Source organism: Sorex fumeus, unplaced genomic scaffold (genome assembly GCF_029834395.1).
Source record: "Sorex fumeus unplaced genomic scaffold, SorFum_2.1 ptg000035l, whole genome shotgun sequence".
In the NCBI taxonomy this organism is placed as follows: domain Eukaryota; kingdom Metazoa; phylum Chordata; class Mammalia; order Eulipotyphla; family Soricidae; genus Sorex; species Sorex fumeus.
In genome coordinates, this window is record NW_026606092.1 from 7,250,256 (window position 1) to 7,273,548 (window position 23,293).

Genomic DNA, 23,293 nt, shown 5'->3' on the forward strand with positions numbered 1-23,293 from the left:
GTTCCCCAAACACCTCCGGGCTTGATTCCATGCGCACAGAGCTGAGAAGCCCTGAGTATTACTGGTCACTCAAACCACCCCTCCTCCTCACACCTACCACACTTAAAAAAGAAGTTGCATGAAAGTGTGTGCTACCATGCTGTAAGAAAAAGGTTGAAAATCAGGCCAGAGAGACAGTACATTGGGCAGGGCTCTTGCCTTGCACAGGTTCAATCCCCAGCACTCTGTATCATCACCTGAGCACTGCCAAGAGTGATCACTGAGTGCCAAGCTACAAATAAGCATTGAACATCACTGAGTGTGGCTCAGAAACTAACGGGGAAAATAGAGAAAGGAAGAAAAAAGAGTCACAGTCACAGTCTTCCCGTTGTTCATTGATTTGCTCGAGCGGGCCCAGTAACGTCTCCATTGTGAGACTTGATGTTACTGTGTTTGGCATACTGAATACGTCACGGGGAGCTCGCCAGGCTTTACCATGCGGGCGAGATACTCTCGGGAGCTTGCCAGGCTCTCCGAGAGGGGCGGAGGAATCGAACTCGGGTTGGCCATGTTGGCTGCGTGCAAGGCAAACGCCCTACCACTATGCTAAAATAAGTATATTACTTTAAAATTCATTTTTTGTATTATAGAAAAAAATTTTAACTTTCATTAATTAATAAAATGTTTATTATTTATAATTAGTCCAGTTAAATTATGAGAATAACTGCACTTTTATTTTTGAGTACATACATTGTAATTTATGTATTTGACTCTGTAGTTTAAATAATTATACTACATATCCAATTCATAAATTTCACCTGTCAGTAAAAGCATAAGCTAAAATAATAACAATAATATTATATGCAAAAAAATCCTTAATATGATGCCATTAGTTAAATTTATAGTTTACTTGCACTTTAAAGTTTTAATTTGAGAGGGAGCTAGACAACATGATTTTAACATACATCTAAAGAAATAATTTTCCAGGTCTGGAACAGTACAGTGAGTAGGGTGCTTGCTTTGCGCTCAGCTGACGCAGGTTTGATCTCCCTCACTCCATATGGTCCCCTAAGCCTAGAGTGTTCCCTGAGCACAGAGCTGTTAAGCCTGTCCACAGCTGGTTATGGCCCCCAGACAAAAAAAAGAATGTAGTGAAGGAAAACTAAGTATCACAACCTTTTAGAAAGGTGATAGACTAGTCCTGAAGTTTATACTTTCAGAAAATGAAATACTGAGAATTTTTAGGTGACTCAGGAAAAACTGGTACAATTAGGTTGCTTATAGAGCATTTCTCTTGACAACTTTATATCCAAGAAAATTGTCAGACTTACAATTAAAGAGCAACTAAATGGGGGGAAAAATACTTGATACAAATGACAAAGGATAAATATTCTTAAATTACCAACTTCAGAAATTTGGATTTTCAGGGGCTAGAGCATAGTACAGTGTTTAGGGCACTTACTTTGCATGCGGCCAACCCAGGTTTGATCCCAGACACACTGTATTGTCCCCCGAGCCTGCAAGGATTGATTCCTGTAGGCAGAGCCAGGAGTAACCTCTCTGCACAGATGGACATCGGCCATCCCACTCCACTCAAAAAATTCAAGGTTTTCTAAGAGAGTAAAAAGGGCCAATATGACAGGGCGGTAAAAATAAAAGAATTTAAATTTTTTTAATGTTCTTATTAATTTCTGATTAAATTTCTGTCAGTTACTACCGTGATTAAACTGTCAACTTCCCTTATCTCCATGTCAGTGGGGAAAATTAAGCAATGTTATCTATTCCTGTAGTGATTCTGTTGGGAGCCAGAGAGAGTACAGTGGGTAAAGTGTCTTGCTCATGGCAACCTGAGTTCTATCCAGCACTTGAGATGGTCCTCTATCCCCCACTAGGAGTGATCTCTGAGCACAGGAGCAGGAGTAAGCCCTAAATACTTCCAGGGTGCCCCCTCAAAACAGAACAAAACAAATTACATTCGAGTAGCTAGAGTTTTAGCAGTCACGGTACAATGGTGAAATATTGAAGGTGACATACCTACAGTCTGCAAACACTATACTGCAGTTGTGTCAATTTCACAATTGTATCCACAAACAAATGAAAACATTCTACTATAATTTGGTTTGCATATTATATGCATGGTTAAAATATACTAGCAAAAGTAACTTTTCTGTAGGAGATAAGCTATTTCTACTTATTACATATGACTTCCACATTTACTATAATAAAAATGCAATTCTTAGATGTATATTTGTAGTTATTTCTTGAAGAGATTAATATTGTATATAATAGGCTATATTATATACTATAACATCAACTATATTTTTCCCAGACTCAAATTATTTAGTATATGTAGCATGTAGCCTGCTATTTATATTTTATCCATTTATATTTGTCCTTTTTTTATTTTTTTTTTTTTTCAGTTTTTGGGCCACACCTGACAGTCTCAGGGTTTACTACTGGTTCTGTGCTCAGGGATCCCTCCTAGCAGCACCCAGGGGACCATATGGGGTGCTAAGGATTGAATCCAGACTGGCTGCATGCAAGACAAGCGCCCTATTTGCTATACTATCTTTCTGGCCCCCTATATTATTTTATATATTTGTTTATTTTAGGTAGTAAATCATTCTTTCAAATTAGGGAATTTTAAAAACAAATGCCTTACTGAGTTACCTCCATGCTTAAGAAAATATCAAAAGTAATTCTGTCCATTAATTTGATATTAAACATTTATAAAATGGACATGGACAGCCAGGGCTCCACAGATAATCCCCAGCACCACAAGGACCCGAGCAACATTGCTTCCTCAGGCCTTTGCATTAGCCACTTCCTGCCAGTGGGACACCTGGGCACTAGTTGGGAAGAATCCCTGCAAAATCTAAAAAGAAAGAAACTGGCTTTAAAAAACTTGAATTAGTTATTAAGAACCACCTAAACTTGGGGGTTGGAGAGATTTGCATGCAGCTGACCTGGGTTCATTCCCTGGGTTCATTCCCTGGTATCCTCTAGGGTCCCCTGAGCACTTCCAGGAATAATTCCTGAGCACAGAACCAGAAGTAACACCCCTGAGCATTGCCGAGTGTGGCCCAAGAAACAAAACTATCTGAACTATATCACACGTTCACTTCTTGATCATTCATTCATTTGAGGAAATAGTTAACACCTTCACACGAAATTGCAGTTTCTTTTATTTAAGGACAGTCTAGATTAAGTATCGTTTTTAAACTGAGATAATTATCAGTTACATATTAAAACCACTATGTCTAATAGAATTTACCTGAAAAGTATTTGAAATTCAAGATGAGCAGTCTTTTGTGAGCATATTACTGGTAGGTAAAGCTTTTACTTCTAAAAATAATGACTTATAGGACCAGAGAGATGATACAGTGTGAGTAAGGCACTTGTCTTGCAGGAGGCTGACCTTGTTTCAATACCCGACACTGTTTATGGTCCTTTGGCACTGCCAAGAGTAATTCCTGAACACATTTCCAGAAGTAAGCCCTGACAATAGTATGGTGTAACCCAGTGTACACAGTGGTCTAAAAATAAAAGTAATGGGGGCTGGAGGAATAGTACAGCAGCTAAGGTACTTGCCTTGCACATGACCATCCTGGGTTCTATCCTCGGCATTATCCCATATGGTCCCCTGAGTACTGCCACAAGTAATTTCTGAGTAGAGTCAAGAGTATCCCCTAACCATTACCAGCTGTGACCCCAAAACAAAATTAAAAAATTAAATAATGGTCATGATATAATGAAGTATAATATTCCAGTTCCCGCACGGCAGAAACTGGCAAGCTCCCCAGGGCGTATTTGATATGCCAAAAACAGTAACAAGTCTCACAATGGAGTCGTTGCCCGCTCGAGCAAAGTGATGAAAAATGGGAGGACAGTGCTACAGTGCTAATATTCTAATTAAGATTAATATTTTTTAAAATTAGTTGCTGGAATATTAGTTATTCCTTCTAGTAATTTAACATGCTCTTAACAGTATTTGGTTTGCCCTGATGCAAAAAAGGTAAACTTAAATATATACCAAATTTTTTTCTATTCTCCGAATTTTCATTCCTGCTACACTTGCTTAATACTCCCTTTTCGGGGTTTGGGGGAAATGACTATACCCACAATGGTGCTCAGGGCTTCAAGGCTTAGTCCTGGCTTTGCACTGAGCGATCACTCCTGGCAGTGCCCAAGTGAATATGTGTGATGCCAGGGATCAAACCTGGGTTGGCCCCTTTTGCAAGACAGGCAACTTAGCCACTATAGTATCGCTCTGGCCTCTGATACTACTGCCTTTTAAAAATCTTTAATCTTTGTTTCCACTTGACGTTTCACATCAGAACACATTTCTCTTTTCCTGCTAATTCAAAGGTCTTTCATTTGATTGAAGTGACTCCCTATAAGATTAAGCCTTGAAATTGATTTTGGAGATCCCCAGAGCTAGCTAGCCATCTAGCTCTTGAAAAGTTACTTAGGGGCTGGAGCAATAGCACAGTGGGTAGCGCATTTGCCTTGCACACGACCGACCCAGGTTCAATTCCCAGCATCCCATATGGTCCCCTGAGCACTGCAGGAGGGATTCCTGAGTATATGAACCAGGAGTAACTCCTGTGCACTGCTGGGTGTGACCCAGAAAAGCCAAAAAAAAGAAAAGTTACTTAGCATTTTTTCATAATAAAACATTATTTTATTAGGTGTAAGTTGAACATAATTATAGTTAGGGTTTTTTACATGTTTGTAATGTCAAATATCAGTACTGTTTGAAAAGTCAATCCCAAATCTTTATAAACAGATTATTTATGACTCAAATTCACAAAAAAATCTTGCATTTTTTAAAATGTATTTCATTTAAGATAGAGATGAAATACTGAACTAGTCTCACATAGCATTAAAGTCCCTTATAAGACTATTGGTAAGCTATTTTTACAAAGTAGCATAATTTTTTTAGGATAAGAATTAGCCTAATATTTTTCGGGAGGGAAATAATAATTTTCTTGGATGATTATTAAACTTGCAAGTCCTGGGTTTCCACATAATTTTCAGTGTTTAATGAACTGCTGGTACTTATATTTTTTATGAGACTTTAATATTTTATTTAAAGAGCACATAAAATATAGATTGTAAGTCACCAACGTAGTAATGAAGTACTTCTGTCAATTTTCATCGTTATTATCATTGAGAAGCTACACTATCTCAATCTTTGGACAAGATTTATGCTTATCCTGTCACTTAAAGTAAAATGTAGATATCCTTTAAGGGTTCAGATTTTAAAACTGCTTTTGCAAATAAGTTTTTTGTTCATTTCTCAGTAAATAGGAATCCCTATCCCAGCAAATTCCATCCTGTTGCCACAAAGAAGAATAGAGCTTCCAGCATCCATTTGTGTTACGTGTGGGGAGAGGCAGATATCTCAATTTATACTTATGGAATGAACATGTAAATGTGCTTTTAGTCTTTCACTTGCATTTGTGTGTATGTGTGTGATTAGGCATGAACATGAATTTGACGTACTTTTATACTGTGCTCAGTTTTTATAATTTTTTGCGATATGCTTTTCTATAATAGATAAAACATATAGGGCTTGCATTTTTATAATATGTAGCTGACCTTGAGTTACAGCACTTAGAGAAATAAAATACAACTATTCAGCTTTTTTTATACATCAGCAAAATTATAGTCACAAAATCCAGTCATTGAATCATGTATTGGATTGGTACCGTGTTCCTCATTAGTCACTGGGATTATAGAATAAAATATGAATCAGAAAGCTAATGATCTGCAAAACTAAAAGTTACTTGAATTTTTTCCATATGCTTTCTTCTTTTGATTTAAAAGAAGTAAATACCTGCAAGTCCAAGTACGCAGTTCTAAATTTGAATTGATCAAAGTGATTTTTCCGAACGCTGAGATTTTTCTTTGATCTGGGAATTTGTCTTTTTGCTTGTGGTGGGAGGGCTGTTATCTTTTTAATGCAAAAATATTAACAGGCTAGAATTACGTGTGTAAGTTTGGGTTGATGTGTTTTATGTGTTTTACCTAAATTATAGCTTGGGGTGTGTGTGTGTGTGTGTGTGTGTGTGTGTGTGTGTAAAGGGTTTTACGAACAAACAGTATAGTTCACTTAATTTTTTTTATGATAAAGAAGTGTGTTGGGGCTGAAGCAATAGCACAGTGGGTAGGGCGTTTGCCTTGCATGCAGCTGACCCAAGTTCGATTCCCAGCATCCCATATGGTCCCCCGAGCACCACCAGGAGTAATTCCTGCGAGCAGAGCCAGGAGGAACCCCTGAGCATCGCCAGGTGTGACCCAAAAGGCCAAAAGCCCAAAAAAATGTGTAGACCGCATTTTAAAGTAATTTGAAATTATACCTTAGAATTTATTAAAAATATAAATACCAGGAATAAAGTGTAGCTAATTGAGATTATCCATTACAGTTCATCCTGTTTAATCTGTTGTACTATTTTTCTTCTGCTTATGTTCTCATTTGCTTTTACTAAATGACCTTTTGATTCTTAACTCAGGTTGAGTCTAATGAATTTTTTAAAAAAAGATCGAAAGTATACTTTTGAATTATATCCAAAGTAGCCATCATAAATATTTTATAAGGTAGTCTATTAAAAATTGAGGATCCATCCTTTTCCACAAAATATTTTTTATTACATGTAAAAAGAATGAAGCATCATTTAATATAATGAGTTTTATTAGTTATTTCTAACTATGCCTGGATTCTCTAAAATCAAGATTATTATATAGTTTTTAAGGTCAATATTTACTATGTTGATAGTAAAAACAATCCTGAGATTATATTTACTTAATGAAACAAACTACATTATTTGAATGAACATAAAGAAAAGCCAAATAATTATTGGAATGTATTTTCTTAGAATCATTTCATTTTTGTATTCCTGAACACCTGTCTTTTTTTTAAATATTTAGATTTTGCTGACCTAGTATAGAAGCTATAAATAGAATTAAATAGAATCTTCGGTGCATTAGAAAGGTGATGTCACAGAGACTATGGAAATAATCTGCTCTCACCTGTAACTAATGCACAACTCTTCCTGTTCCTACTGTTCTTACTCTGTTACAGTAGCAGGATATAAAAGGGACATAAATGAGATGATTTATTGTTGTGGGTGGTGTTTAAAATCCAAATGTTTTAAATTTGATGGAACAATGAAGAATGGAGCAAGTTGTGAAGCTGCTCCAATTAATCAAGGGTAGAGAGATATAATAGTGGTTTGTATTGGATGGTGTGGTATATGTTGATGTGAATTTGTTGATTGGATGAAGAGTGTATTCATTTAAGGGGTGATTTTTATTTAAGTTCATGTCTTTAAAAGTTCCTGAGTTAAATGCTTTATTTGTAAAATTCGGTGATTAAACTATGTATCTCATATAGGTTTGCTCTGTATTTTGTATTGGCTGCATTATGAAAAATATGTTTTTGTTTTCTTCTAGTGTGAAAAACTCAAATTATTGTCTTCCATCATATACTGCTTATAAGAACTATGATTATTCAGAACCTGGAAGAAATAATGAACAGCCAGGCCTCTGTGGCCTAAGTAACTTGGGAAATACCTGTTTCATGAACTCAGCTATTCAGGTAGGTCTTTCAGACGAAGTGAAAATATGTATTTTGTGCTCATCAGTAACGCAAGAAGAGTAATGTCTTACATGTCAAAACATATTTTAGAGAGTTTATTTCATGGAAGCAGAGCTAAGTATATATATTTTTCTCATTCTAATGCTGCTAGAGTATTTTCATGTTCCTCAGTTTATAAGCATGTGACTGATTTTTAGATAGTAGATGATCAAATAGCACTTATGGAAAAAATAGTTCCAAACAGTAAAATGTAGGGTCTAAGAAGGGAAAGGGTTGAGATCTCTACATATTCAGTAAAATCTCTTGGTTTTTTTTTTATTTGTTTGTTTTGGATATTAGTGGGAATATTAGAGAATTGCTATTTTGTAGTCACAATCCTGTAACTTAAAAAATCAAAATATTTTTTAATTTGAATTTTTAAAAAATTATTTTATGAGAATTTTTTGTGTACATATGTTAACAGCTTTTCCTTTTCCTTAAAAATCTTCTAGTTGATAGTATGAGGTCACTGCCTCATTTCTCCCTCTTTTCTATCCATGGGCATTCCCTTTTCTTCTTGCTCTGGTTCGTATCCTCTTCCAGCCTGACTTATTAATTATTCATATCATTGATTGATACTGAAGTAATGAGAAGTGTGGTTTTTTTTTTCTTTTTCAAAATATCATGGTCACTGTCTAAATTTAGAATGGACATTTTATTCTCTTTGAAGGTAAAACTTATTTCCCCCAAACAGCTAAAATATTGATATACAAGTTTTGTAATTTGAGTTGTTCTTTTTATTTTTTATATAATTATTTGCAGAATTTTGCAGATTTTTTATTTTTAGTTATAAATTTTCAATTTTTTATATTCTTCAAACTTAATGCCAAATCTTTTATGCTGAGAGGGACCCTCCAAAGAGTATGGATTGGTTAGAGACATTATTTTACATCTTTTTATCTGAGAAAAAATATATAGGACTGTTTGCATCCAAAATTCTATTTAAATCCTTTTTGACACTGTCATCAATCCAGTTATCTCTTAATTTAACCATTGCAGTTTGTTTATGGCTGTCATAACTATTGGAATAGGCAGTCTTGTGGAAATTCATGGATATGTGATTATTTAATTTCTAATTTCTGGTTTAGTGTTTCATCACTAAATTACATGTGATGAAACAGGTATGATATAGTCACTTCTTTACAAACCTATGAACAGTTAAACTTCAGAAAAGTTTAATTTTTCTGAAAAGGGCACAAGGGACTTATCTAAAAGAGCAAGCCTAAATGTATTGTCTTAATACTTAAATAGCAAATACAGCTGGTGCTGAACTTTCAGAGATAGAAATAAACAAGTTGTAAAATGATTGGATATGTATTGGACTATCTCACCAGATCATTGAAAACTATCTTTAACACAATTTCTGAAAACTGTTTTATCCAAATGGTGATTATGTTAGTATCAGAAAAGTAGCTTTGCGTTACCAAGTCAGATTTTTTATATATATAATATTTCTGTGCACTATCAATAAATTTGGTTCTAGAAGTTTGATATAACTTGAGGGTGATTTGCTTTAATTTTCTACTACAAAAAACCTCTGTTGGTGCTTTTTCATAAGGACTAAGAGTATTTTAATAGACATAAAAATTTTTGTCAGTAAAGAAAAAGCTTTAATGTTCTAACATTAGGCCCTTTCTTTTAATACATTTCACTTTTCACATGTTCCATTTCAGCAAAACATGGCCTTGATGAGAGTACAATTTCTAGAATGATATATATATTGTGGTAAGAATCATTAAGAATGATTTTAGATAGAAATTTCATCAAGTGTTTTTAGCTATGGATATTATTGCATATTCATATTTTTTTTTTCTCTTTGGGTCACACCCAGCGATGCTTAGGAGTTACTCCTGGCTCTACACTCAGGAATCACTCCTGGCGGTGCCTGGGGGACCATATGGGATGCTGGGAGTTGAACCCCGGTCAGCCATGTGCAAGGCAAATGCCCTACTCGCTGTGCTGTCGCTCCAGCCTCACATATTCGTATCTTGATTGAAACCTTTTAAAAGTGTCCGATCTTTAACTTGGAAAAATGAGGATTATATTTTCCACTTTTAACTCAGACGTAGGAGAGTTAGTACTTTGATTTTATTTTCTAAAAGCAGCTATGATTTTTAAATTTTTTTTAATTTTTTTTTAATTTTAATTTTAGCCCTTATGCTGAAAATTTATCACAAGAGGGCATATGAAATGATGCCAATAACCTTTGTCTGTTAAATGGTTTAGTTTTTTTTTTTTGAGAAACCACTACTTAGTTTATTTTGACATATCATACATAAAGAATAACTTGAATTTAGAAAAAAGCTTAACTATTTTGTTTTGACCAGTGGGATATTTATCATAGCTTAAGAGCCTGGCAAGCTACCTGTGATGTATTCGATATGCCAAACACAGTAACAACAAAGTCTCCAATGGAGACATTACTGGACCCACTCGAACAAATCGATGAACAACGGGAGGACAGTGACAGTGACAAGGTTTCCATTCTAATAACTGAATATACATAGAGAACTGGAGCAATACCATAGCAGTAGGGCATTTTCCTTGTGCGCGGCCAGCTTGGCAGAGCCGGCCGGGTTCGATTCCTCCACTCCTCTCAGAGAGCCTGTCAAGGTACCGAGAGTGTCTTGCCCATATGGCAAAGCCTGGCAAGCTACCCGTGACATATTCAATATGCCAAACACAGTAAAAACAAGTCGCACAATGGAGACGTTACTGGACTTGCTCATAACTTTAGGGAATGGTCAGGAATTGCTTCCTGAGGTGTTTGAGGGAACAATACAGTGTCAGCTCTTAGGCTTCCCCATGTGCTCTGGCCCTCTGAGCCCTTTCCCTAGCCCTTAAGTAATTTTTTAGTTACTATTTTCTTAATTTGCTCGAGCGGGCCCAGTATTAGACTTTTTTCCCCCTTTTTACTTTCTGTCTTGTTAGAAGTTTCTTTGTAAATTTTGTGAAATTAGAGACAATTCATGTACTTAATGGTAATTTAAATTTTCAATATGATTTCTTATGTTTATTCAATAATCTTAAAAGTGAATTTTTTAGTATACCAGATAGTAAAATTTCTCATATATCCAAAGGTTAAAATGGTTTGAAAAGCATGCTGTGTTTCATCATGTATTTGTCACCACTGCGTAACAGTAATGCCAGCACAGATTTTTTTTTTTTAAGTTTCACTTAATGGTTACACGCCACTTTTTTAAAAATAATTTGAGTTAAAATGTATGGCAGTTATGCAGTGAAATGTGGACCCTATTTTTTTCTGAAAATAGTTGATTAAACATTACATTAGGGGTCTTAAGAGATGAAAATATTTTATGTTACTAAGCATCACCAAGATGATTTAATAGTGCAACTCATCTTAAATATATATTAGTATTTTCTCTGTGATAGTATGAGTAAATGTTAACTCTTCTTGTTGAATATATTGCTACCATATAGTTTCAGCTTAACTAAAAAGTTAATACTTATAAAATAACATATGAAACACCTTTGAACTTAGGTCTTACCCTTATGAAGATTTTAATCCCAAATATTGTTGTTTTTTAACTTTTTGCTTTTTGCTGTTTTTTCAGACAAAAATAATACTATAAAATTATCAGGTAGTTCATTCCATGTTGACTTTTATTTAATGGCTTCTTTCTTATGCAGGAATTATTGCTTACTTTTTTTTCCCCTTGGATTTCTTTTGAAATTTATTTTTGAGTCTCTGGATCATGGCCAGTGAATGTGCTTACTTGTCACCAGAGGCAGTTCATGGGCATGAGTGCGGGGGCTTCCGGAAGGAAGTACAGGGAGATGTACTTTGTGAAAGCCTGGAGATTCTGGTCACAGAACCTGCATACCTAAGTTTTTGAACATACTAATTTCTGTATGAGGCTTGTCTGAGCAGTGGAGTCTGGCCAGGAGCATGGCAGCAATTGTGGGGGTTTTGGCTTCAGGGCTTTGTTTGTGCAGGCATAGGGCTCACCCGCCGTACTTCCAGGGATGCCCCAGATGTCTCAACCTTGTGTGGGTCAGGAAGAATCTCTGCCTGGAATTATTTACTTTCTTAACACACCTACCAGTAATTTGAATTTTGACCTGGGGAGAGGGAGGTACAGCCTTAATTCTCATGCTGGATTATTTTGGAAGGACTATTTAACATAGTTTTGTAAGAAGCTAGTTTTCTCAGCTGTGCGAAAAATGTTATCACCTAGTGGATGCTTGTGTAATTTGACTAATGGTGATTTCTTGTCCAAAAGCAAAACAAACAAAAAAACAGTTTTCTAGAGTACCAGGAATATTGCTAAGTGAAGAGAGCTTGCCTTATGTGGATTCAATCCCCTGAACCAAAAATAAAAACAAAAATTGTGCCTTTTCTAACCTTAGATACTGGATAGAGTAATTTTCTTTTCCACATTTAACATGCAGATATCTCTAGAAGTAATACTTTGGAGGAAGAGGGTGGTCTATTCTTAATGCATTTAAATTACAAAAATAGAGGGGTATAATTAATCAAAGAATTACATCTGATTTTGAAACAGAATGGTTTTATATTACTTTTCTTTTCAAAAAAATAAAAGAGAAAGCCAATTTATGCTTTCCTTGCACTTGACTGACCCAGATTCAATCTCTGGCACTCCATATGGGCCCCCAATTCCCGCCAAGAGTGATCCCTATCACAGAGCCTTGAGTATGCCTTGAGCACTGCTCAGTATGGCCCAGAAACAAAAGAAAAATGAAAAATTAGCAATTTAATAGTTTGCTCACTAGGTAGAATTATTTATTTAATCACATTTTTAACAATAGTTATTAATATAATTAGACTAAAATTATCCTGCTTTGGTTATAATTATTCAAGGATTTTTATTTGTAATTAAAAGGAAAACTTAAGGAGTGTCAACATGAAATTTATAATTATTGTTACAAATTTTCCTTCAAAAAAAGAGTGACTTCAAATTTGTTACTTTAAAGAAAAGTTAGCTAGTTTTCTCAATTAAAATCTTTTCTAAGCAGTTTTCATCTTGGTGCATATTTAGCTAATTCTATACTTTTTATGGTTAGGAGTTTCTATAGTGTGTCTAGCTTACATTCTAAATTACAAATTACACTACAGAATAATAGCACTAGAAAATGTAGGGTATTGGACTGATTCTTGAAAATAAGAAGGCCATGCGTACTTAATTCTTCTTAAGGGCTTGTTTTGTTGTCATTTGCTTATTTTGTTTTAATGTATTCTTAAATTCTGGTCAGTTGAGGTAATCCTAAAATCCCCTCATCTCTTGGAATTTCTGAAGATGATCATTTTTCTTATTTGCAAGTAGAAATGTTTCTGATGATGCTTGTTGTCCACAGTTATCACTTTGCCTATGTTAGGTGCTTAGTTTAATACTTCTTCAAAGAGACAGACTTTCTGATAGTCACAAATTAAGCCATGATAGCACAAAAATTTCTGTTTCCATGAGACAAATTGTCTAGTAGATGAAATAAGTGTGAATAATGGTGTTATGATGGGGGCAAAAATGAGTAACAAGAATTTGTAGAGTAATAATTTATAAGGGTGTGATACAATCTAGAAAAGTAACATTTGAGCTAGAACCAGAGTGAGGTATGAGTTACCTCACTTAGTTTGAGAAACCAAAAGATGAAACTCTGTAAAGGAGTATTTAAAGGGAGTTGCATAAAATGATGTTAAAGAAATAGGCAGGGACCCAAATCATTTACAGAGATTTGGATTTTAATGTATTAGGAAGACAGTGAAAATTCCAGGCTATCATCATCTCCTGAGTTTTGGTTTTTTAATGTGGGTTTTTTTTTTTTTGCAGTTATTTAACTGATTTCTATACTCAAACACTTAGAAACCCTGTAATTTTTCTCAAAAGAACAGTTACAGTAATCTTTTTCAGACCTAAGGCATTACCCGTTCTTTATATAACACTAAATAACTTTATGTCACTTTAAAAAAGCTGAAGTCTTTAAAGGAGAAGTAATAGCTTATTTGATCTGCGTCTTTTGCTATCTTATCTGTCACTTTATTCCTTTCCTCTGTTCTCTCTGACTAGATCCTCACATTGTACCAAGAATATTCCATTCTTGGTGTCTCTGAACTTGCGATTTCCTATACCTGCTGTGTTTTTATTGTCCAAATATGATTTCCTTTTAGGTCTCTGTCATCACTCACATACTAATCCACTCTGTACATAATAAATGCCTTCACATGACCATTGGACATGCTCAGTGAGGTATTTGGGAATACTTCTTTTATTCTTTTATTTCATCCTTTTCCCAACATACACACATAGTGATCACAGAGATTGCTACTTTAATCACTGCTGTTGCCCCTTTACCTGGAACAGTATCTGGAATGTAGAAAGCATTCATAGTAATAGAAAGTGAAGGAAAAAGTGTGTTCCCAATTCTGACTTACTTATTTCAATATTACAACGATTAAATGAAATCAGTGTAGTGGGACAGGGGCAAAATAATAGATTGGGAAATGAGAAGAGTGTCAGTTAAATATTTTAGGTATTGGGGGCTGGTGAGATAGTACATAAGTTAAGGTTCTTGCCTTACATATAGCAGACCCCAGATTGATCCCAGTACCACATATGGCCTCCTGAGCACCACCAGGAATAAGCCCTGAACACAGAACCAAGAGTGCAAGCCCTCAGCACTGCAATGTGGCCCCAGGCAAAACAAAGAAAAAAAAACTATAGTTTTCAGTTTGTGACCTGCGAATATCCATGTAAATACTTCAAGACAAATGGGACAGGTGAATATTGTAGTATGAAATATTGGTTAGAGACCTAAATTGGAAATAGAATTAGGTTAATTTGTTTATGATATTTAAAAGCATGGGGGAAATTGCATCTATTATCGCATCTATGAAGATGAGAGCCCAGGAATAAGCTTTAAATTATAACCATTTTTGGTTTAATTATTTTGGCCTTTGATTCTGTTGAGACGGAAGCGGTCATTGAAGCCCTAGCCAATCAGGGCATTCAAGCCCAATACATCAAGATCCTCCGTGAGCTGTATTGCGGATTCACTACCAGGATCTCACCATTCTACAAAGAAGTAATCATCCATGTCAAGAGAGGGGTTCGGCAGGGTGATACCATTTCACCAAAACTCTTCAATGCCACCCTCAAGAACATCATGCGACGACTGGAATGGGAAGGAATGGGAGTGAAGATAGATGGTCGACAACTACATCACCTCCGCTTTGCTGATGACATTGTTTTAATAACACCAAACATCAGCCAAGTGGCACAAATGCTGGCCGACTTCGACCGTGAGTGTGGAAAGGTAGGACTACAGTTGAATCTTACGAAGACAATGTTTATGAGAAACAGCCTCGTTCCTGATGCCCCATTCGCTCTCAACGGAACGACCATCTCCGAATGCAACAGCTATGTGTACCTGGGTCGAGAAGTCAACATGACAAATGACCTAGCACCCGAGCTGCGCAGGAGGAAGAGAGCGGCTTGGAACGCCTTCAAGAACGTCGAAGAAATAGCTAAGAGGATGAAGAACCTCCGGCTCCGGGCACATCTCTCTGATTCCACTGTTCTTCCTGCATTAACATATGCCTCAGAGACCTGGGCCCTTCGTAAACAGGATGAGAATGCTATTCGGGTCTCCCAAAGAGGAATTGAAAGAGCTATGCTTGGAATATCACGTTTCACTCAAATGAGAGAAAAAATCCGGAGTTCCGACATCCGTCGACGATCAAGAATCAGGGACGCTGTCTCATTTGCCAAGGTGTCAAAAATCAGATGGGCTGGTCACGTAATGAGATTTAAAGACGACCGCTGGACTAGAGCTGTTACTGACTGGATCCCACGGGATGTCAAAAGACCGCGTGGCCGCCCACCTACCAGATGGTCAGACTTCTTCATCAAGATCATGAACGATCGGTTTGAGGCTCTTCATGTTCCCAGAAAGAACAGATGTCATTGGGCTACACTGGCACGCGACAGAAACGAATGGAGACGTTACTGGTGCCCGCTCGAGCAAATCGACGACTAACGGGAAGTTAAGTGATTAAGTGATTATTTTGGGTTTTGGTTTGGGGCCACGCCCAGTGGTGCTCAAGAGTAAGGTCCTGGCTCTGCACTCAGGGATCTCGTCTGGTGGGGCTCGGGGGTTCATCCAGGGATCGAACCTGGATGAACTGTATGCAAGACAATCACATTGACCTCTGTATTCTAACTCCAGCCCCAAATTATGACTTTAAAAAATTTCTTTAAAGAATCACTGTGAATTACAAAGTTACAAAGATATTTGTGAATGAATTTCAGGCGTTCAATATTCAAACACCAATGCCTTCACCAGTGCCCACTACCCTCCAACAATGTCCCCAGTTTCCTCCTGCACCCCCTGGCCTGTCTCTATGGCAGGCACATTTCTCATCTGCAATTGTCATAGTGTTCCCTCCCTAACTTATCCCCACTCCCCCCACCCCTGCCCCAGTGACAGGCTTCCTACTGCTCTAAGTAGGAAGTTCTGCTCTTCATTTTCATTGCGTTTGAACATTTGATATTACTTTACAGGGTTTCTCTATGTCCCACTTGAGACAGACCATTCTTTTTTTTTTTTTAATTTCTTAATGAATCACCATGAGGTAGTTACAGACTTACAAACTTTCGTGCTTACGTTTCCATCATCACTTAATCACTTAACTTCCCGTTAGTCGTCGATTTCCTCGAGCGGGCGCCAGTAACGTCTCCATTTGTCCCTGTCGCGTGCTAGTGTTGCCCAATGGCATCTGTTCGCTCCGGGAACATGAAGGGCCTCAAACCGATCGTTCATGATCTTGACGAAGAAGTCTGACCATCTGGTAGGTGGGCGGCCACGCGGTCTTTTGACATCCCGTGGAATCCAATCATTAACAGCTCTAGTCCAACGGTCGTCTTTAAATCTCATTACGTGACCAGCCCATCTGATTTTCGACACCTTGGCAAATGAGACAGCGTCCCTGATTCTTGATGGTCGACGGATGTCAGAACTCCGGATTCGTTCTCTCATTTGAGTGAAACGTGATATTCCAAGCATAGCTCTTTCTATTCTTCTTTGGGAGACCTGAATAGCGTTCTCATCTTGTTTGCGTAGGGCCCAGGTCTCTGAGGCATATGTTAATGCAGAAAGAACAGTGGAATCAAAGAGATGTGCCCGGAGCCGGAGGTTCTTCGTCCTCTTAGCTATTTCTTCGACGTTCTTGAAGGCGTTCCAAGCTGCTCTCTTCCTCCTGCGCAGCTCGGGTGCCAGGTCATTTGTCATGTTGACCTCTCGACCTAGGTAGACATAGCTGTTGCATTCGGAGATGGTCATTCCATTGAGAGCGAATGGGGCGTCAGGAGCAAGGCTGTTTCTCATAAACATTGTCTTCGTAAGATTCAGCTGTAGTCCTACCTTTCCACACTCACGGTCAAAGTCGGCCAGCATTTGTGCCGCTTGGCTGATGTTTGGTGTTATTAAAACAATGTCATCAGCAAAGCGGAGGTGGTGTAATTGCCGACCATCTATCTTCACTCCCATTCCTTCCCATTCTAGTCGTCGCATGATGTTCTCGAGGGTGGCACTGAAGAGTTTCGGTGAAATGGCATCACCCTGCCGCACCCCTCTCTTGACATCAACGATCACTTCTTTGTAGAATGGTGAGATCCTGGTAGTGAATCCGCAATAGAGCTCACGGAGGATCCTGATGTATTGGGCTTGAATGCCCTGATTGGCTAGGGCTTCAATGACCGCTTCAGTCTCAACAGAATCAAAGGCCTTCTTTAAATCAATGAACGTTAAGCAGAGCGGCATCTTAAACTCCCGAGAAACCTCAATGAGCTTGGTTATCGTGTGGATATGGTCGATGGTGCTGAATCCTTTGCGGAACCCTGCTTGCTCGCATGGTTGTCCTTCATCTAATGTTCTGCCAATCCTATTCAGGATGACTCGAGTGAACAACTTGTAGATGACAGACAATAGGCAGATCGGGCGATAGTTGCCAATGTCATGGATGTCTCCCTTCTTGAACAGTAGTACGGTCCTGCTGGTTTTCCATTGGGACGGAACCTTGCATTCAGACAGGTAGCGAGTGAAGAGCCGAGCCAGTGTATTGATGAGTACTGACGGCAGGTTCTTCAGGTGTTCAGGTCTGACCTTGTCTGGGCCGGGTGCTCTTCGTTTCTTTACCAACGAAATGGCGTGTCGGATTTCGGAGGGGAGAACGTTGGGAACAACATACCCATCCTGTGGAATTTGGTATGTTGGCAAGTGGACATGGCTATCGAAGAGATTTGAGTAGAAGTCATGGATAATCTTCTCCATTGCCGTTCTGGAGGATGTGATGAATCCATCAGGACGTCGGAGGGCAGTCATCTTGCTCTTATAGTTGGCGAAGGACAGGCGGGTGTTACGAATACTTTTCCCGGCTTCTGCCGCATCTACCAGTACTTCTGCTCTTCTCTCTTTGAGGTCTTCCTTGATCGCATCTCTGCACTGCTTTGCAAGCTCGGAAGTTAGCTTGCGGTTGCCTGAGGCATGCGCCAAACCACGCTGGCGAATTAGCTCAAGAGTTTTCGAAGATAGGCGACTTTTTGTGGCTCTCTCTTGGCGTTCCTCGCACATTCATGGAGGTGCTGAACCAGTCGATCGTATTCCTCGTCAATGTTATCAACAATGGCATCTTCCCATGTTGCCGCAATAGTACCAAAGAGTTCCCAGTTGGTGGTCATTCTGGGAGTTCTCTTTTTGAACTTTGCAGCCCTTTCTCCCCGCTCTGTGAAGTAGAATTTTGCACGAAGGAGACGGTGGTCCGATCCCGTTCGAAATTTTGGGACAACAGCGACATCAGTCAGGCAAAACCGTCGATTGAATATGATGTGGTCTATTTCGTTGTGGAATCGTCCACCGGGAGACTCCCATGTCCATCGTTTAGATTCTGCCTTCTGGAACTGTGAGTTACCATGGATGGTCTTGGTCGACATGATGAACTCTGACAGTCTCTCACCCTGTTCGTTCCATTCTAGGCCATGGGTCCCGATGTGAAGTTCTTCAGCTGATCTTCTCGGTCCTATCTTGGCATTAAAATCACCCACAATGATCTTGTAGAAGGTGTGGTCTTCTTTATAGAACTTCTCTAGCTCCATGTAGAACTTCTCGATTTCTCTTTCATCATAATGAGATGTTGGTGCGTAGACAACGAAGATAGAAACTGCAGGCAGTGAGCCACATCTATTCAAATGTAAACGTCCGATTCGGGTTGTTAGGCATTCGAATGAATCAATGCTCTTGGCCAAGTTTGTGTTGACAAGGACACCGACGCCTCCAACACCTCTTTTATCGCATGTTCCGAGGAACAGTTCTTCTCCGGTGTCGAAAACGTTTCCATCATACAGTGATTGAATACCCATCCCTCCACGAGTGCCCATTCTCCACCACCAGTGTTCCCAGTAGAGACCATTCTGAGTTTGTTCCTCTTCCTCTGACTGATTTCACTGAGCATGGTACTTTCCAGATCCATCCACTTAACAGCAAATTGCATGACTTCATCATTTCTTAAGGCCAAGTCGTGTTCTATTTTATATATTTGCCGTAGTTCCTTTATCCCGTCATTCTGTTCTTAAACATCCCGAATTATAACTTTTTAATGAAGAAATGGCATTGCCATTACGATAGAAAAAAAATTATTACAAGAGCAAGCTATTTCCAGATATTATGATTATACTTACTAACACAAAAGCATAGACATTTAGGTAAAATATTAAGGCAGATTATTTATTAAAAATAAAAGGAGTATTGCTCTGCAGTATTAAAATCTAATTTGAAACTGGAGATCATTAGTTAGAATGGTGAAAATTTACTTAAGGTTCATTCACCCGTCCTCCTTATCCCCTCACCCCAGACTTACATGGTGCATAAAATTTCTGGGTACATACAATAAGATTAGGTTCATCTAAGATTGGAGAAATTCAGGCAGAAGAATTAAGCAACTACTTTTCTTATTTTTATTTGACTAATTTGTTTTGCTAATTCAAAAAGCATATATGTGTCAATGCTGTGTTGTCCGGTGTAGTTCTAAACATTGGTTATAATTGTTATGACCATTCTTCTAAATTTATATTATAACAAAATTAAATTTTAGTCAAACATTAGTTATAATTGTTATAACAATTCTTCCTTTTAGAATTGAACAAGAATATTACCTATCTTCCAAAAGGTTTATTGTCTAATGAATGAGCTATTTTAAAAAAAAAAGAAAAGAAAATGAAAGATGCATAATGTGCTAAATCAGCCAAATAAATGGCATAAAAGTGCATTGGAAAATAAGTGAAGATTTACCAGGAAGCTACCATATTTGAGTTTGGTCTTGACTTCATTGGGTTTTATTATTACTTACTGTGACTCCATATATTATATCTAATGTAACTTAAATTTATGAGAAGCACAGCTACAACATTATAGCTCAGGTTTATTTCTTCCATGCCCCAGAGATATTTTTTTACCATATTTGAAAACACTTTGTTCACACTCACTAATAGATATTGGCATCTCCACTGTATAAACCTAGGTATTAACGCTGTTTTCATGTGTGTGACATCTCTGAAAATAGAGTAAATGGTAAATATTTTGAGTATTAACACTTATCAGTGGAATAAACATATAACCTCTTAATTAAATCGGCCATGGTCATTTAGGGAGTCAGAATGATAGAACAGCACATAAGGAACTTGACTTGCATTTGAGTGACCATGTTTAATCCCCAGTTCACAATATGGTCCCCTGAGCCCTCCCAGGCGTAAGACCTTAGTACATTTAGGTGTGGCCCCGCCCCTCCCCATTAAACTTAAAGTTTTGCTGGAAAATAATTTCTCTACATAATATCTCATGCGTAAAATAGAAACCTGACCATCATTTAGGGAGAGTTTGCTTTCATAAGAATAGATTAATTGATTTGTGTACACACAATGCTATTGCATACATAAAATATATGTATATATGTGTATTTTGTAGATTTGGCATATAATTTTGGTAGCACTGTAGCACTGTCCACTGTCCTCCCATTGTTTATCGATTTGCTGTAGTGGGCACCAGTAACATCTCCATTGTGAGACTTGTTACTGTTTTTTGCATATTGAATACGCCATGGGGAGCTTGCCAGGCTCTGTCGTGCGGCAGGATACTCTTGGTAGTTTGCTGGGCTCTCCGAGAGGGGCAGAGGAATCAAACCCGGGTTGGCTGTGTGCAAGGCAAATGCCCTACCCGCTGCTAATACAATACCCGCCCATAATTTAGGTATTTTGAATAATTCTTCAGTTACTGCTTCAAGCATTTCTAGGCATTCTAAACTTCAAGAAGAAAGTTTCAGTAACGTTTTAAAGCTTGTTCCTTAAATATGTATTCTCCCTTGAACTCCTATCTCACTTGCTGGTCTTTCCTTTTTTTCCACTTTGGAGAAGCCTATGTTCTCACAAGGACATGTAGTTCTCTCTTTCTCTCCTCTTTCATCTTTCTAGGTAAGTTTCAGTAAAAACTATCTTGCTTCACAAGAATAAAACAAAACATTCTTGGCAGAATTGTTACTAGTGCTTGTGTGGAAATTCTAGTTTTTTGGTGCCACAGATCAAACACATAGGTAGAGACCTATACTCTACCACTGAGCCATATCACTTGCAATTGGAAATTCCTAATGTAAGATAAAACTGTCTCACTTAATACACAGAGTAGTAGTATGTCTGTCATCTGTCATCATGACTATATCACCATCTTTCTGGAATCTCTATTACTTTTTCTTGCTCTTGTTCCTGATCATATGCACTGCTTTCTGTACCTTTAACTTCACTTATCTTCATTTCAGCACCTAGACATTGTCACATCCTTTTTTTAAAAAATGGATAAGTAGAATAAGAGGCACTTTTTACCTTGAAAAGGGTAGTGCTGAACTTTCTCATCTCCTAGTCTCATCTCTGAAACAAAGCAGTTAAAAGTATAAATTGGGGAGCCTGAGTGTTTGACTGAAAATCCTAATTCTGCTCCTTTAATATGTCATATGACCATTGATACGAAATTGACTTTTTTGAGATTAAAAGGTGCCTGTTGAGATGAAAGGCTGGGGTGGGAGGTAGGAGAAGGAATCTGAAAACACTGGTGGAGGGAAGTTGACACTGGTAGCAGGACCAGTAATGGAATATTATATGTCAAAAATCCAACTGTGAATTACTTTGTAATTCGCGGTGCTCTAATAAAATGAAATTTTAAAAAGAAAAAGAAAGGAATTGGTTTGTTCATCTTCTAAATGAAGATAAATTATTTGGCACAATATAGTAAATAACTATGAAATGTTATTATCAGTATCACTGTAACCATCATACCATCCCCATAATTGCTTTTAAGAAGGTTATTCGAGCTCCTGTTAGCTAGGTTCTTGCTACCCTCTACTTTTGAGAAGTGGACAGCCACTTAAAATTGACAAATACCAAGTCTGTCTCCCTACCAAGTTTCTCAAACATTTATTTCAATATGATATTTTATCCCCAAACCTGAACCTTTTATTTCTTGTGCTGTTACTGATAACAACTATCACACCAAGTAATCCAAGTCAGAAATTAATAAATGTACCACAGATCCTGTTCTAACTATTAAATGTCCATGCCATTTTAATGGTTTTCTCTGTTATGTGAGCCATTGAGACATTTCTGACTCATCTCTCGTTCTTTTACTTATCCTCTTCTGATTGATTCATTTGAGATATTACTTCCAGAGTGACTATATTTTTAATTCTTTCACAGTGAGTGACAATGAAAATACTTTCAGAACATTATTTAGATGCTTCTAGGAGTCTTGAAATAACCTCTTGTTCTCTGTTCACTGATTATATAAAGTTGAAGTTCTTTTTCACTATAAAAAATCAGAAACCTTCATAGTTCAAGATGTTATATGATCTTTGAATTTCTCCTTCAAGCCAGATAGATAGTACAGGAGGTAAGGCAGTTAGTTGCCTTGCATGGGGCAATGCTAGTTCAAATCCCCAGCACTACATATCACTCATGAGCACTGAGCCAGGAATAACACCTGATCACTCTAATCACACCCTGATTTTTGTGTGATCCCAATCTTTTCTACTTCCCCTCAGATTGCTCTGCTTCAAGTATTTGTGCCAATTCTGGGTCTAATGTAATGAAACCTTAAAGAAAACTGTTACTTTGATAGTTGTTCTTAGTATAATAAATGAGTTAAACTTTAAAATGAGTAAAACTTTATTTATTTATTTGGGGGGGGCGGAGGTCACACCTGGTGATACATAGGGATTACTCCTGGCTCTGCAATCAGGAATTATCTCTAGCAGTGCTCAGCAAAATAATAAATAAATAAAAATAAAGTAAAAGGAAAGGAAAACCTACATCATTTACACTGTATTTGCTAACATTTTTTCTTAAAATAAAGCTTTGAAGAGCAAATGAAATGTTAAGACAAGATTCAGCTCTGTTGTATTTTATATCACCCACTGTTTCATTACACAAGTAGAGTCAATGTCCAACATTAATAGAATGCCTTAGAATTACACAGTACCTTTCTTCAAATGCTTTTATACTATTGTCAGGACAAATCAAAAATGACAAGGTGGCAAATATGAAAATTCTTTATCAGCGTACTCTCAAAGTCCAGGAGGGATTGAAATATATTCTAGTACTACTT

At 37.5% G+C, this 23,293-nt stretch overlaps 1 protein-coding gene across 5 annotated transcripts in view; it reads left to right on the top strand.

Annotated features, from left to right (window-relative positions):
- Positions 1 to 23,293, top strand: part of USP15 (ubiquitin specific peptidase 15) — a 127,887-nt gene that overhangs the window by 69,188 nt on the left and 35,406 nt on the right. For 4 of the 5 annotated variants that reach the window (XR_008792945.1, XM_056117539.1, XM_056117540.1 and 1 more), the window contains one exon: positions 7,438 to 7,582. Coding sequence is in view for 4 of the 5 variants with exons in the window: in XM_056117539.1 (XP_055973514.1) it covers positions 7,438 to 7,582 (145 nt within the window). In the remaining variant the exon portion in view is untranslated. Of the gene's footprint in view, positions 1 to 5,394; positions 5,413 to 7,437; positions 7,583 to 23,293 lie in introns of those variants that run through there. The other variant, XM_056117542.1, reaches the window with a different exon arrangement.